The sequence below is a fragment of the Phacochoerus africanus genome, chromosome 15 (assembly GCF_016906955.1).
Source record: "Phacochoerus africanus isolate WHEZ1 chromosome 15, ROS_Pafr_v1, whole genome shotgun sequence".
Classification (NCBI taxonomy): Eukaryota; Metazoa; Chordata; class Mammalia; order Artiodactyla; family Suidae; genus Phacochoerus; species Phacochoerus africanus.
In genome coordinates, this window is record NC_062558.1 from 113,666,930 (window position 1) to 113,683,257 (window position 16,328).

At 46.1% G+C, this 16,328-nt stretch overlaps 1 protein-coding gene across 4 annotated transcripts in view; it reads left to right on the top strand.

Annotated features, from left to right (window-relative positions):
* Window positions 1-16,328, top strand: part of GBF1 (golgi brefeldin A resistant guanine nucleotide exchange factor 1) — a 132,930-nt gene that overhangs the window by 100,421 nt on the left and 16,181 nt on the right. For all 4 annotated transcript variants that reach the window (XM_047762117.1, XM_047762118.1, XM_047762119.1 and 1 more), the window contains exons 5-15: window positions 4,520-4,638; window positions 5,170-5,278; window positions 5,782-5,842; window positions 7,857-7,911; window positions 11,812-11,959; window positions 12,260-12,483; window positions 13,261-13,426; window positions 14,101-14,312; window positions 14,650-14,748; window positions 15,352-15,546; window positions 15,761-15,950. In XM_047762117.1, coding sequence (XP_047618073.1) covers window positions 4,520-4,638; window positions 5,170-5,278; window positions 5,782-5,842; window positions 7,857-7,911; window positions 11,812-11,959; window positions 12,260-12,483; window positions 13,261-13,426; window positions 14,101-14,312; window positions 14,650-14,748; window positions 15,352-15,546; window positions 15,761-15,950 — 1,578 coding nt within the window. The remainder of the gene's footprint in view (window positions 1-4,519; window positions 4,639-5,169; window positions 5,279-5,781; window positions 5,843-7,856; window positions 7,912-11,811; window positions 11,960-12,259; window positions 12,484-13,260; window positions 13,427-14,100; window positions 14,313-14,649; window positions 14,749-15,351; window positions 15,547-15,760; window positions 15,951-16,328) is intronic.

Consider the following 16,328-nt stretch of genomic DNA (forward strand, 5'->3'; position numbering starts at 1 on the left):
AAATATATGTAATATAAAATTTGCCATTTTAATCATTTTAAGTATATACTTCAGGGAGTTCGCATTGTGGCTCAGCAGGTTACAAACCCAACCCAACTAGTATCCATGAGGAGGGGGCCTTGCTCAGTGAGTTAAGGATCCAGAATTGCCATGAGCTGTGGTGTAGGTCGAAGACATGGCTTAGATCCCGAGTTGCTATGGCTGTGGTGTAGACTGGCAGCTCCAGCTCCAATTGGACCCCTAGTCTGGGAACTCCCATATGTCATAGGTACAGCCCTAAAAAAAAAAAAAAAAGTGTATGATTCAGCAGGATTAATCACATTCACAAGGTTGTGCAGCCATCACTACCATATATTTCTCAAACTTTTTCATCACACCAAAAAAATTCTAGAAAGTTCCCTTGTGGTTCAGTGGGTTAAGGATCTGGCATTGTGACAGCTGTGGCACAGGTCACAGCTGTGGTACAGGATCAGTCCCTGGCCTGGGAACTTCCATATGCAGCAGGTGTGGCCAAAATAAAAAATAAAAGAAATTCTAACTATTAAGCAATAATACACCACTTCCCCCTCACCTCAACCTCTGGTAAGATTTTTTTTTCTTTTTGGTAGTTGTATCATTTCTATAGCATATATATAACACAATTCATTCAGTCACTCTTATTGAGTAATATTTAATATTTAGGTGTTTTTGTTTTTATGCTTTCTAGAGCCTCACGTGCAGCATATGGGAGTTCCAGGCTAGGGTCAAATCGGAGCTGCAGCTGCCAGCCTATGCCACGGCCTCAGCAATGCTGGATCTGAGCCACATTTGTGACCTACACCACAGCCAACAGCAATGCTGGATCCTTAGCCCACTGGGCGAGGCCAGGGATCAAACCCACATCCTCATGGATACTAGTCAGGTTGGTAACCTGTTGAGCTACAATGGGAACCCTTAGGTTGTTTATTTTGAGCCATTAGAAGTAATGCTGAGGTAAGCATCCTTGTTCATGTGTCTTTATTAATTTTCCTTTTGTGTGACAGATTCCTGTACTTGAAATTTCTGGATTAAAGTCCATGTTAAAATTATATTTTTATATGTACTGCTAGTTTGCTTTCCCAAAAGAGTAAATCATTTGCACTTTCAACAGTAAAGCTTGAGAGTTTCCAATTCCCCAGCCTGTCACCTACACTGAATATTATTGACATCCTTTATTTCTGCAAATTTGGTGTGTGAAAACTGGTCTTTTGTTTTTATTTTCTTGAGTCTGAACATTTGAATTTTTTCTCCTTTGCCTACTATATTATTGAGGAGGGGTTTTTTTCCTTATCAATTTGTAGGAGTTCTTTGTATAGTGAGGATATTAACCCATTGTCTACTGTAGTAGTACAAATATTTTCTCCTGTTCTAGTGTGTATCTGAATTTGTTTATGGTGTCTTTTGGGGATTCCTTTTTAGTTGGTCTTGTCACTCAGGCTCCTGAATTCTTTTTCTCCTATTGCCTGCCCATGTGCAAGGGTGAGCAACATAGAAAACAGGCAGCTGTCCTTGTTTCTAAGTAAGGAGACAAGAAAAGAGGCAGCTCAGGCAGTAGGTAACCAGAAAGGAAAACAGCCGTCAGTTAAGACAAGAAAACCCTTTATCTTTTCTGGAAAGTCGGATTTTCTTAACTGAAGCATTCAGGATCCTCAGCGGGTATCTTGGGTGCCAGCTATGTTCTGAATAGATGCATTGGCCTCTCCAGGCACCCTAGTCCTAGCTTCATACTTTTCCTAAGCAAAAAGCAGGGCCAGCTACGTAAAGCCTTACCCTGAGCACCACCTGCAGGTCATCTCTCTTCACAGCCTCCAGTAGCTGCCCTCTGTGCCTTTTCCCTCTGCTCTTTCATCAGTATCACTCCCTCCCCTTCATGGGCTTGGCAGACAACCTGGTTATTGGAGACCTCAGGCCAGCTGGTCATTGGAGTTTCCGGTGGTGGGGAAAAAAGAATGCTGGAGGTGGTGATCGCAGTGGGCATGAGAAAAGAAACAGGAAGGAGTGTATGAGAGCCAGAGGCAAAGGAGGTAAGATTAGCAGATTTCTCTGCAGTCTTCTCCAGGGTGGCCAGAAAAGGAGGACAGTCTAAAGAAGGGGTCCTAGCAAAGCTCTGTTTAGTGAACCAATCTTTTGTTTAGGCTGCCCTTCTAGAAGGAACAGCCCTCCACCCCTTGGTTTTGTGACCCAAGGCTTCTAGGATTATTTTAGATCCTATTCCAACAACCAGCCTTTTGTGTGACCCTACACAGCTGCCAGACCAGGATTTGTGCCACTGACTACCTTACTTGTGAGGCCCTGCCTGTGATTTTAAGGACCTATCGTTTGTACCAGTCTTTTTGGAAAATTAACTTTGCCACTTCATTCAAGCTCACAGGATGAGAGTTAGAAAAAGATCAGTAGAGCTTAAACTATTTTAACTCGGGATTACTGAAAAAATGGGAGAAATGGATCCCCCAGGAGTTTGTGAGGTAGGAGCAAGACTGCCATTCACTAGGAGCTCTGAAACACCACACAGCACTGAGAAGGTCCTGGGTCTCCCAAGCAAGGAAAGGTCCTTCTGTGGACCCTAGAGGCCTGAATAAGGGCCTTGTCAGGCAGGGTTGTGAGGGAAAACTCAGGCTGGGGCCTTGAGAGTATAGGATTTTCTGTGTTGATTAGGAGACACTTGGAGAGTTGGGGTGATAGGAGGAGCTGGGTCACCTCCTATACTATTATCATCATGAAATTGGCTTATTCTGCATGACCTCTAAAGTAGCCATTCATGATACTGAACAGAGGCATGTGGTAATAGGACAAAGAGATTCTTTGACTAGATGTCAAAGACTAACCAGGATGGGAGTTCCCATTGTGGCTCAACAGGTTACCAACCTGACTAGTATCCATGAGGATATGGGTTTGATCCCTGGCCTCACTCGGTGGGTTAAGGATTCGACGTTGCTGTGAGCTGTGGTGTAGGTCACAGATGCGGCTGAGATCTGGCATTGCTGTGGCTGTGGCATAGGCCAGCATCTACAGCTCCAATTCGATTCAACCCCTAGCCTGGGAACTTCCACATACTGCAAGTGCGACCCTTAAAACAACAACAACAACAACAAAGACTAACCAGGGTGGAAGAGAAAGAAGAAAACAAATGAAAACCACTCATAATTGTTGAAAGTTTTCTGGCTCATTGTTGCAAGAGAAATATTCTGGTTTCTCAGCCATGCCCTGAGTTTCAAGCTCAGGAACTCCATTAATTTCAGGTACCAGGAAAGAGAAAATGGTAAGAATTTCTTCCAATTCCCACACTTAAAACTAGGAGGCACTCCTACCTTACACCATGCCACCTCTGGAGCATCTTTCTCTGTCATTCACAAAGCTTTGTCCTGTCCCTATCTTTTTTTTTTTCCTACTTATGCTCCCCTTTCAGGAACAATGCAGGCAGTTCTTCAGGACCCTTGTAGATATCATTTTGGCTAGTCCTTGTGGATATTTAACTCACGAATGGGAGGAGAGTTTTCACCGTTGGCAGCATTTGAGTTAGCTTCTGGCATGGTGTTGGTTGTCAGAGCTAGCTTCTCTCTTCTTATTCATAGTTGAAAGTCTCCCTGGAGTTCCCTTGTGGTGCAGTAGGTTAAGGATCCAGCATTGACACTGCAGTGGCTCTGGTCGCTGCTGTGGCACAGCTTCAATCCCTGTCCCAGGAACTTTTGCATGCCCTGGGCGAAGCCAAAAAAAAAGTCTCCCTCTATCCTACTCCCCAGTTAGCCAGGCTCCAGTCTTGTTTAGTTTGTCCCTTATCTCTCCTTAATCTTTAGTTAAACTTATAACAGGATTCTTGTGCATGTCACATTGTTTTAAATAAAGAAACCAAAGCAGGAAGAGTTCTCTTGATTTACTGTAATGGGGCACCCAGGCATGAGTATTGGCAGCAGTAACTGTCCATTTCTTCCCCCTACTCATTTACCTCAGTTGCACCTGAACACAACATTCCAAAAGCAATCAGAGAGTTGTGTTGAAAAAGAACACATGGAAAGAGAAGGGCTGCAGCTTTGGCCTTAAAAGCTCTGGTCCTACTCAGCCCTTCAAAAACCTCATATCTCCAGGCCCTTCCTCTATGAAGTGAGCAACTTTACACCAATGATTCCCAAAGTGTGGTCCCCTGACCAACAGCATTAACCTTGCCTGGAATCTTGTTAGAAATGCAGATTCTCAGGCCTCACTCTAGGTCTACTAAATCTAAAATTCTGGGAGTTGAACCCAGCAATTTTTATTTTTAACAAGCCCTCAAAGTGATTCTGATATAGCTTTAAGTTTGAGAACTGCTTTCACTCTGTGGAGTTTGTGTGCCTAGAGGCTTGTTAAAGCTGGTATGGACACAAGTTCACAGGTAGCTCAGTGAGCCATAGGTTAGGGAATTGGAGAGGATAAAGCCAGTCTCTCAAAATATTCCTTAGACAGGATGTCTTGCCTTTTCTGTCTCTCTTCTACACGTCATTTAGTCTTTTCTTTTTCTCTGGAGCAGATCCCAGCCATGAGGGCACAGCAGAGGGCATGGAGAACATGGCAGATGCTGTCACCCATGCCCGTTTTGTGGGCACAGATCCTGCCAGCGATGAGGTTGTCCTGATGAAAATCCTTCAGGTAAATGGAAGGAAAGAACAATTAGACTAATGGCCAGGAGCTGGTGCTGCAAGCTGTCCTTATGCAAGCCTCTGCAGGCAGCATGAAACTGTGTTTTGACTCCACTGGGGCTTAGAGAGCTACTTTGTTTCTAAACAAGCAGCTCCAGGTACTGAAAGTAAAAGCTTTTTCTAAGGAAAATAATTAAAAGTTTATATGAACTGATATCAAATACTGAAACCCTTAATACCCAGGTACCTCTGGCAGCCTGTATCTGTGCCATCCATCTGTTGGGCTTGTGGCCTGGGGCTGGAATGAGTGCTGAACTCTGTTGGGGTCATGCAGAGGAAAGACAGTTCTCAAGACAAGCTCCTGGGAGTTCCCCCTCCCCCAAAGCCGAGTGGAAGTCAGCATTCTTGCTAACCTTTCTTTTACCCTTGAGTGCTTCGTAGGAGACTAGAGAAACAGGAGGTGGCTTCTCTCCCATCCTGTACACCCTTCTTCACCCAGCCTGCCTTGTTTATCACAGTATCTCCTCTTTCTTCCTGGTAGGTGCTGCGGACTCTGTTGCTGACCCCAGTGGGTGCCCACCTAACCAATGAATCTGTCTGTGAGATTATGCAGTCTTGCTTCCGGATCTGCTTTGAAATGAGGCTCAGTGGTAGGTGCTTGAATATTGGGCCCTTTACCATTCCTTGGGGCCAGTATTTGTATGAATACAGGATGCTGTCTCTGAATGCTGAAAGAGAGAGGAGGCTTATGACTTCTCCATCACCTACCTTGTGGAGCCATTTAGGGGTCTGGAAGTCTCTGTACTTGACAGTTTGTTATGTAGCTAGAATAGAGACCTTAGTTCTTTGTGCCAGGGTAGGAATTGGGATAGATCCCAGATTGACTCAGCCCAGCACCAGATCTCCCTCCCTTGGGGTTTCTGGAATTGACACCAGCCCTTGAGAACACATCTTTGTGCCCTTTTTTCCTGACTCAGTAGTGTCATCTAGCGGGCCAATGAAGTTATGGCTGCCAGGCTGAGCTGGAGCTGGTTTTAATAAGTTTGACATAATCCTTAGTAAACAAGGTTTGGAGGGGAGTCTGCTCTGAGAAGCCTCCTGATAATAGCACAGCAAGTAATGACACCTGTGTTATTTGTTTTTGCCTGTGCAGAGTTATTGAGAAAATCCGCAGAGCACACTCTCGTAGACATGGTGCAGCTGCTCTTCACAAGGTAAACCTGCTGCTGTTTGCTTCAGCCCGGCTGCCCAGGCCTCTTGAGTCTGCCTGCTTCCACACAGCCACTTCAGGGACCTGGCTAACCCCACAGCCACCTCTGAGGCCACTGAGATTATGGATGCGGGTAGTTCTCTGGGCCTGGGGTTACCATGCAAGGGAGAAGGAGGAGGAAGCTGGCTTGGCCTCAGGGGGTGGGGGGAAGCAGAGAGTTATTTGATCTAGACTGACAGACCTTCTGCTTCCCAAACTTGTGTCTGTTTCTGTGCAGGTAGCAGCTGGGAAGGGAACCCAGAGAGGAAGCCAAACTCAAGGGAGCCTGGAACAGGTTGCTGAGCTCCCAGAGCTCAGCCCAATTTCTATGAGGAAGGACCAAGGCTAGGGTGACCAACAATCCTGGTTTGCCCGACTGTCCCAATTTTAGTCCTGAGTCCCGCATCTCGGAAAACCAAAACTGTTGGTTACCCCTCATCAAGGCCCTCCACTTAAGCCTAGGGGACCTTTTCATACTATGCCTATCACCCTGTTTTCTACATCTCCTTTTATGTTTGTTTTTTTTGGGGGGGTTGGTTTTGTTTTTTTTTTTTGCCTTTTTGCCTTTTCCTGGGCCGCTCCCGTGGCATATGGAGGTTCCCAGGCTAAGGGTCTAATCAGAGCTGTAGCCGCCGTCCTGTGCCAGAGCCACAGCAATGCGGGATCCTTAACTGAGCAAGGCCAGGGATCGAACCCACAACCTCATGGTTGCTAGTCGGATTCGTTAACAACTGTTCCACGATAGGAACTCCATCTACATCTCCTTTTAATAGACTAACTTTGAGAAGAGCTGAGGTGAAGCCTTGACAGCCTCCTTTAGGGAATATTGGTAATGGGAGAGGTAATGCATGTGTGGGGGCAGGGGTTATAAGGGAAATCAATGTACTGTGAACCTAAGATTGCTCTAAAATATAGTCTATTAAAACATACACGGAGTTCTCGTTGTGGCTCAGCAGTAAAGAACCAACTAGTATCCATGAGGACATGGGTTTGATCCCTGACCTTGCTCAGTGAGGTAAGGATCTGGCGTTGCTGTGAGCTGTGGTGTAGGTCACAGACATGGGTCAGATCCTGAGTTGCTGTGGCTGTGGCATAGGCTGGCAGCTACAGCCTGAGAACTTCCATGTGCCTCAGGTGCAGCCCTAAAAAGACAACACATACACACACACCCCTACACCTTCCCCTGGGATTTATTTTTGCTCTCAGATCTGAAGATAGTAATCTTTATTATCTACAGACTAGATCCACCCCTGGCCCCTGCTACAAATTGTTGCTTACTTCCCAGATTCAAATTTACTGGTTTATCAAAACTTTAATATGCCTTTTACTTCTCACCCTATGTCCAATCTCGTGGGGTTTTTATAGACTGCCCTTTCCCCATCTCATGGCTTTTAGCAGTACTTGCCAAGTGAATCCAAGCAGGAAGGAGTCAGTTGAAGGATAAAAAAAAAAAAAAAAAAGTTCCTGTCGTGGCGCAGTGGTTAACGAATCCGACTAGGAACCATGAGGTTGCGGGTTCGGTCTCTGCCCTTGCTCAGTGGGTTAACGATCCGGTGTTGCCGTGAGCTGTGGTGTAGGTTGCAGACGCGGCTCGGATCCCAAGTTGCTGTGGCTCTGGCGTAGGCCGGTGGCTACAGCTCTGATTAGACCCCTAGCCTGGGAACCTCCATATGCCGCGGGAGCGGCCCAAGAAATAGCAAAAAGACAAAAAATAAAATAAAATAAAATAAAAAGAGCCTACACGCTCCAAGGGTACTTACTCACTTTTCCATGATGACTGCCTACTGTGTCACACGTCCCTCAATTCCTGTGGCTTTTTGACGAAGCTCTGAAAAGGGTGAAGTTAGCTGCCTTCTCTTCCTAGGTTCTCCTAAGAGACAACATGCTTTGGCCCAGAGCATTTTTGCACTGTGGCTGGCATGAAGGGGAAGCTTTGTTTTTTTCCCTAATAACAGTCCATGGGATTTTCTATCTTACAGGTTACCTCAATTTAAAGAAGAACCCAAGAACTATGTGGGGACCAACATGAAGAAGGTATGACCTGCTGTCCCTCATCCAAACTTTGATTTCCCAAATTCCATGCTATGGGGATTTTCCTGGATACCCTTGCTTAGCAAAAACATGCTTTTACCAGACATGTCTGCTTGGAATCTAGAAATAGCTATCAGTCCTTTAGCAAGAAATTTATTTTTTCCTAGGCACCTCTCCTTCCCCAACCTTTCCTGTCCAGCCTATCTTTGTTAATCTACCAGTAAGCTGGTGAGCCAGTCCTTCATGGAAACTGGGTGAGGCCCATCAGGCTGGGCTAAAAAAATGTGTCTTAATAAAGGCAAAAGTCCTGTCATCCCTTCAGGGCCCAGCTTTGTCAGCAGGTAGGAGGCCTAGAGAGGCTACACCTCAAATCCCACCCTAATGCTGGATTAGACGGCTCCTGCTTTGGGCTAGCCTCTGTTGATGAGATAAATCAAGTCTGACTTCAGATCAGAGGGTCTCAAACTGCTTGCTAGGAGAAGAGTGGTGGTCAGAAGAATCGCCTCTTTCTATCTTGAACTGAAGCCCTGGACTTCACAGGCCTCTGATGAGGATTCTGCTTGCAACCCTAAGAGGTTCTGCCCTTGGAGATGACCCTTGGCTGTTTTGGTGCATGCACCTGACCTTCCCCTTTCCCCTGACATCCATCCCCATTCCTGCCCTGTGCCCTGTTGGCGTGTGTCTGAGTTTATTTCACTCTGTTTAAATCGTTCGTTTGCCTGTCTTTCACAGATTTCTCCATGTCTCCTCAACAAACTGGAGCTAAATAGTGGGGAGCAGACCAAAGCCCTGAACCAGTTAGAGAGGGTACTACTCTTTAAGAACCTCAAGGTCTCTCTCCCTCTCCCTCTCCTTACCCCTTTATTTACTTATTTAAATGTTTATTATTTATTTTTATGTAACATCTGGGTCCCATTTTCACTATGTAGAGTACAACTTATCCCTCCCTAGTAACACAGCCCAGCTTTAGAAGAGTTGCATGTGTTTTTAACTTGCAGTGTTGGGAATTCCCCTGGGGCATCTGGCTGCCTGCAGGCAGAGGAGGCCTAGACTGGTCATTCATGTGTAGTAAGCCTAGATAGAGAACCTGGGTCCTGCTGACTTCCTATGGGGAAGCTTAGTCTGCCATTTCTAGGGGAACTCTGAGGGACTGTCGATCAAGACCCTTCCCTCTTCTCTCCTCTCCCTTTCTCAGAGCTGGCAAAGACATTGATTCTAGCTGGATACCTGAACTTGGTTTTGAGGGAAAGGGTAATCTATCTAGCTGGGTCTTTTTTTCTTGCTTACCACTAAAAAGGTCATTCTAAGGTTTGGGACTCTAGATGAATGAAAAGGAGCCAGATCTTGGCTTAGCCCAGGACACTGGGAATATTTAGGGATCTGCAAAGATGCAATCTGTCCTTTAAAAATAGAAGAACTTAGGAGTTTCCTGGTGGCCTAACAGGTTAAGGATCCAGCATCATTACTGCTGTGGCACGGGTCACTACTGTGACACAGGTTTGATTCCCTGGCCTGGGAACTTCCACATGCCACAGGCATAGCAAAAAAAAAAAAAAAAAAAAAAATTTATATATATATATATATACACATATATATATGTATATATAAACCTAGAGGGAGGTGCAAGCTAAAGATTATCCTAATCCCCATTCCTGCTTCAGGAATAAGAAGGAGAGAAAGAGGTATGGGCTATCTAAGCTAACTGTCACAAGAGTGTGCATGCTAGGGTGTGGTTGTGGACATCCAGATCATTGAAGACAAAAAGAACTGTGTGTGTTCGTGTTTGTGCATGCACTAGACAGTCCATAGGCCTGTGTCTTCTTTGCATGCCTTGTCTCAAGTTTCATTTGTGTACTTACCTAGTTTCAAGTTGCAGCTCTCTTCAGTGGCTACCCAGCATTTTTCTATGATTATTAACCTAGAACCTTCCCTTTCTTTGTAAAGCCCTTTCTGTGTCCTTTGGAAATATATAGTTTCTTGAACAGTCCACCACCCCCACTCCCTTAGGGCCTTAGGACAGGGAGCACAGCTATACTTTTTAAGGACTCAGATGCTTGTGAGAACTGGAAGCCTTTCAACTCCTATTCCAGCCAAGAGACAGACAACATTAATTGAAATGATCAGGTTAGAGCTACCTTTGCAGAGGGTAGAGAATGAAACAGGAAGGACTTGATCCTAGTTTAGGAAGGAATCTCAGTGAGTGACTGGCTTCTCAGTGGAAGTAGGACTCCCTGGAATTCCTGAAATTGGGGGACCACTTGGAGAGAAAAGATACCTCACAAAAGTTGATCCAGATGTTAGTACTTTTGGGAGCTCAGTGACAATTTCCAGTTTAAGCCAGGAAGTTCCTGTTTTCTCTCATTGATCTCTTGGACTTCTGGCCTATCTGCATGCTTGACTGACTCTTACCCCCAGAACTTACCCCCCCTCGCCATGAACTTGACCCAGACGAGCTTCACTGGTTCCTGGAAGAAGCATCCTGGTTTCTGCTTAACCACAGCGCTCAAGCACTTGAAACTAGCTCTCTTCTAGGCATGACTGCAGGCATTTTGGAGATGCAGGGACAGAAAGCATAAATTCAATGCTAGGCTGTTGCTGTGTTACTAAGAGCCGAGGATGGGGCTCCATTGTTAGGCCTCTCTCCTTTCTGGGTGGAGCTATGGGTAAGGAAGGAAGAATCCTGTGGTTTCAAAGCAAGGGATCAAAAGTTACCCAGATTCTGGAGGGCTTGGAGGAGATTGAAGAAGGAGGGCCTCTCTCTCAAGTATTAGAAGGAATTGAATAGGCCAAGGATAATATGGGTATATTTAGCTTTTAGAAAGAGTCAGGGAGAAAAAGTCTTTCTATTCTCTTTTTGCATCATTCTAATGGTTCCTAGAAGAGAATTGCTGTTGCCCTTTCCAGGAATGGTCCATTAATCAAGGAATAGTTTGATATAACTGTAGAGGGACTGGATTCAAACCATAATTGAGAATGCATCAGTATTTTAAAAATGAAATAGGCCTAAACTAAGTAGTTATGAACTTAGGGTAGAGAAAATGCATGAAAACTTATACCCTAAAGTAGTTAGCAGGTGATAGAGATTTTCCTTTGTGATTAAAAGGAAGCTATAAGAGGGATAAAAACTATAGCAAGAGAGAGGGAAATGGATAGAGCAAGAGTCTCAGAAATCAGTATAGCCTTACCATCTGAAAACATAAAGTTGCTTCTGGAAAGACCAATAGTGAGAAGGACAGGAGGCCTCACTGATATACCGAAATTGGGAGCAGCAGAGAGCATGACATGACCTTCCATCCTTAACTCCACAAATCAGATAGGATGCCACTCCTTCCTTAGAATGAACCCTTGACCAATTCGATGTAGACATTCCAGAGTAAGGGATATGCTTAGGATCTAGGCCTACTTCATGAAAAAATAGGAAAGCCAAGAGTCTGGCTGGGAAGGAACAGATTCTCATAGTTGGATAAGAACTAGGAGTAGGAGGCTACTGTGCAGGTAGTTAAGGAGGAAATCCCTGAGGTCCTGGGCCCATAGATCTGAAGCTTCAGGCAAAGGACCCCCTGCCTTTACCCTTTCTACAAGAGGATCAGGCACCCCATCTACAGGACTTAGGATTGCCACCCAGGATTCAGAGAAGCAGAGTGATGTGTGAGGCTGGCCATATTAATAACAGCCTAAAAACAATGTCACCTTCCACTTGGAGGCTGCCAGGCTGACCTTTAAAGTGGCAGTTCCAGAAGGCCAGTTAGAGTAGGAATGTGCTCTGATGGTCTAGATTCTTCCTTTGGCACAGATGTAGGATATAGGCTATTTCCTAGGGACTAGTAGGATGAAAAGAAGGGAGATTTCTAGGGATACAGTCTTAATTTGAATGCCAATGCTAATGAGGTGTGATATTTCCAGCTGAAAATGAGAGCAGGAGGCATGAGTGATTCATCCAAGTGGAAGAAACAGAAGAGGTCCCCCCGGCCCCCACGCCATATGACCAAAGTCACACCAGGTTCAGAGCTGCCCACCCCCAATGGAACCACCTTATCCTCTAACCTCACGGGTGAGTACCCTGAGCATCCTCTGATTAGAATAGATGGAAGAAAAGCCCCTTCCTTTCCAAGGAGTTTTGACATTGAAGACCAACCAGTTGAGGGCCTTTGACCTTTCTGATGAGTCCAAAAAGGGAAAACTCTAGATCAGATCTGTTATCCTCTTTCCAGTGGGACTGTGACTATTTTAGAGACCAGCATATGCAGAAATTAATATGCAGTCTGGGGGGAAAAAAATACCCAGTGCCTTGGAAGGTATGTGTTTCCCACAGAGTCTCTCTTCTTCAAACCTCACTTACTTTGCTTGGCAGGTGGCATGCCCTTCATTGATGTACCCACTCCCATCTCCTCTGCAAGTTCAGAAGCTGCCTCAGCCGTGGTCAGCCCTTCTACAGACAGTGGCCTGGAGTTCTCTTCCCAGACCACCTCCAAAGAGGACCTCACTGACCTGGAGCAACCTGGCTCTCCAGGGTACAGCACAGTTGCAGAGCCTGGCAGCAGTGAGCTGGGGGTTCCTGAGCAACCTGACCCCCAGGTACAGCTTTAATTTTTCAAGGTTCCTGTGAAGTCTTCTACTGTGGAAATTGGCTCAATCCTTTGGATCCTTTATTCAAGCCTTGGCTCAAAAGAAGGTTGCAGTGGGAAGGTTCTTCCCTGTCTCCTAGAATAAACTGTGCTGCCTAAAAAAAACCACAACACAACTCGCTGTGAGAGGTAGCTCATGGGATTTTCAAGCTTTGTATACAGGCAGTGCTTGGCAAAAGTCAGCATGTGGGGGAGTTCCCATCGTGGCTTAGTGGTTAACGAATCCGACTAAGTACCATGAGGTTGCGGGTTCGATCCCTGGCCTTGCTCAGTGGGTTAAGGATCTGGCATTGCTGTGAGCTGTGGTGTAGGCCACAGATGTGGCTTGGGTCCTGCATTACTGTGTCTGTGGTGTAGGCTGGCAGCTACAGCTCTGGTTCTACCCCTAGCCTGGGAACCTCCACATGCCATGGGTGCAGCCCTAAAAAGAAAAAAAAAGTCAGCACGCTGGCCATGGCTTTTTCTGGAAATTACTCCCATGCTCCTGAGGGCCTCTGTTGCCTCTGGGGGGTTCTAGTTATCTGTGGTCAGTGATGCTAGGGTAATGTTTTCTGACTCCTTCATCATACTAGTGCCCCGAGCCATCTAGTATTGCTTCATAGCCCACTGATCTGGCCTTACATCTAGAGACACTTAGAGGACAGATAATTCAGGGAAGTAAGTTCCAAGTTGCTCTTGCCTCATCCCTTTTCCTATATCCCCTCCACCCCCACTACTGGTCATACAGGAGGGGACCCATGTGGAAAAGACCCAATCAGCTTCTGTGGAATCCATCCCTGAAGTGTTAGAAGAGTGCACATCCCCTACTGACCACTCTGACTCTGCCTCTGTCCATGACATGGATTACGTCAATCCCCGGGGCGTGCGCTTTACACAGTCCTCTCAGAAAGAAGGTGCGTACTCAGGCAGGCTCTGCCTGCTCACCCTCCCGCACCCTGCCTGAGTGTAGACCATCTTAGAACCAAGGTGTGTGATGGGCCAAGTCCTAGACAATTTTCTAGTCAGGAAATGCAGTCAGGACTGTTGGATGGAGCCCTTCCCTGACTTATACAGAGTGGGAATTTGGTAGACAATAGGAAGTGAGAAGAAAGAATAGAAAGCTTGGGACTTTTAACAGAAAGATGGGAATCATCCATTCTGATTCCCTTTTAATAAGTGAAATTAGGAGTTCCCCTTGTGGTTCAGCAGTAACGAACCCAACTAGTATCCATGAGGACACAGGTTTGATCCCTGGCCTCGCTTGGAGGGTTAAGGAGGGGGCATTGCTGTGAGGTGTGGTGTAGGTCGCAAACGAGGCTCAGATCCCTTGTTGCTGTCGCTGTGGCTGTGGCTGGCAGCTGCAGTTCCAATTCACCCCCTAGCCTGGGAGCTTCCATTTGCTAGGGGTATGGCCCTAAGAGAGAGGGGAAAAAAAGTGAAATTGGTCTCCCTACCTCCCAGGGGTGTGGGGTGGGATTCTGAAGAGAAGCATTTATCTGAAGTTGCCTGTATAATGCAGGGCAGGCTAGGCCACATGATCAATCCAGTCGTTTCTCAGCAGTTCTACTTCCCTCCTGGCCTTTCCCAGGCACAGCTTTGGTCCCCTATGGTCTTCCCTGCATCCGTGAGCTCTTCCGCTTCCTCATCTCCCTTACCAACCCACATGACCGCCACAATTCAGAGGTTATGATCCACATGGGACTGCATTTGCTGACAGTGGCTCTTGAGTCAGCCCCTGTAGCCCAATGCCAAACCCTCTTGGGCCTCATCAAGGATGAGATGTGCCGCCACTTATTCCAGGTAAGACTGGATTTCTAGAGGGGCTCCAAGCCCCTGGCTTTTTTTCTCTCAAGGGCCAGGGGAGCCCCGGGAGGTTTGGCTGATTTTCATGTGAAGAGTATAAGACCCAGGAGAGAACCTATCTCCCCTAATGACCAGTAGTCATAGGCAAGAAAACTCTTGTAGTTCTCTGGAGACTCTGGCAGCCAAAGGGAAACATAGGAATGGCTAGATAGAGAGTTCCCTCAGAGCACAAGACCTTAGTGGCAACTTCCCAGAGTTTGCTCTCCTGGCTTTCTCTTGGTTGAGCCATAGTCAGGTTTAGAAACCTAATGGTCCATCCTACTGTGATCTCCAGCTACTCAGCGTAGAGCGACTGAACCTTTATGCTGCTTCCCTACGAGTATGCTTCCTACTGTTTGAGAGCATGAGAGAGCACCTCAAGTTCCAGTTGGAGGTGAGTTTATTGAACTTGGAAAAAGAAGGGGAAAAAAGTAGGACTATGTAATGGTACCTTCATTAGGATTAGCTTTGTCATGCAGCAGGGATAGGATTTAGTGGCTTCTAGAGAATGCTTTTAGCCACCGCAGTTTGGGTCACTGGCTAGCCTCTAGTGGAGAAATTAAAAGAAGCCTGGAGAAATCTGGCTGGCTATAAAATGGGAGAAGAACCCAAATAAGAGAACTGGCAGGTAACCTCACCATGAGTGGGTACAACTCTTCTGCCTACAGTTCTTTTGCACCACTGGCAGGCAAGTCAGGCTACCTTCACCACTAAATTGCAAAAAGAAACTCTGACTAGGACCAAATCACAGAGAGAGCACAAAAAGGGCAATAGGCAACTTGTTTGGGATCAGATACGAGGTAGAGAGCCAGGCCTTCCCCAGCATGAAGGTCAAAGAGGGGGGTGTATTTAAGGGATAGAATACCTTTAAGTGTCTCTTAATGTATGCCTCCTGGCTAGGCTCTGCTTCCTGTTTAATGTTTTTCCTGTCCAATTTGTCTCTTCTTATCTCGAACCCTTTTACCCCATCCAATGGCCATTACTGGATTATTGTCAGATGTACATCAAAAAGCTCATGGAGATCATCACTGTGGAGAACCCCAAGATGCCTTATGAGATGAAAGAGATGGCACTGGAGGCCATCGTGCAGCTCTGGCACATCCCCAGCTTTGTCACTGAGCTCTACATCAACTATGATTGTGACTACTACTGCTCCAACCTCTTTGAAGAGCTCACCAAGCTGCTGTCCAAGGTGCTGAGCATTATTCCTGGCCTCTGGAAAAAGGCGCTATCAAGGAAATCTCTCTGGTGGTCGTGAGGATGCTGCATATAGGGAGTGGAACACTTTGAGAGCTGGGGAACGAGAAGAAGGGCATCTTCTCAAGGCAATGTAGAAATTATGGGCAGTTTTAGGATTTTTGGAAAAGTATTCTAACCTCAAGTCTACTGATCTGTTTACTTTCCAGAATGCCTTCCCTGTGTCTGGTCAGCTCTATACAACACATCTGCTATCTCTTGATGCCCTGTTGACAGTGATTGACAGCACTGAGGCCCACTGCCAGGCCAAAGTCCTCAACAACCTTACCCAGCAGGAGAAGAAAGAGGCAGCCAGACCTGGCTTCGAGGCAGTAGATGGCACTCGAGAAGCCAGCAATAGTGAGAGGCATTTCATTACTGAGGATCTCAGAGTTCTATGTTTATCCCTTCTCTACTCATTGAATCCTTTCCCCTACCCTATGTCAGTTCCTCTGAAGTATTCCTAATTCTGTGTTTCCAAGGTTTGGTGATATGAATCATAGGCTAGGCTGGCATATTAGCAGGACTCATGGATTTCTCCCTTTCTCTTCTTGCACACCGTAGCTTAAAAAACAAAACAAAACAGAATTTTTATTTCCTTATGGGGAGAAAAGAATACAGAGTAAAGGATATAAGACTTCTGTCCCTACCCTGTCTCCAGGCCCTACCTTTGCCTACCCCCAGTGTCTGCCTCTCCACTCTAATCTTCTCTAACTTTTCCTTGAGGTAGAGCTTTCA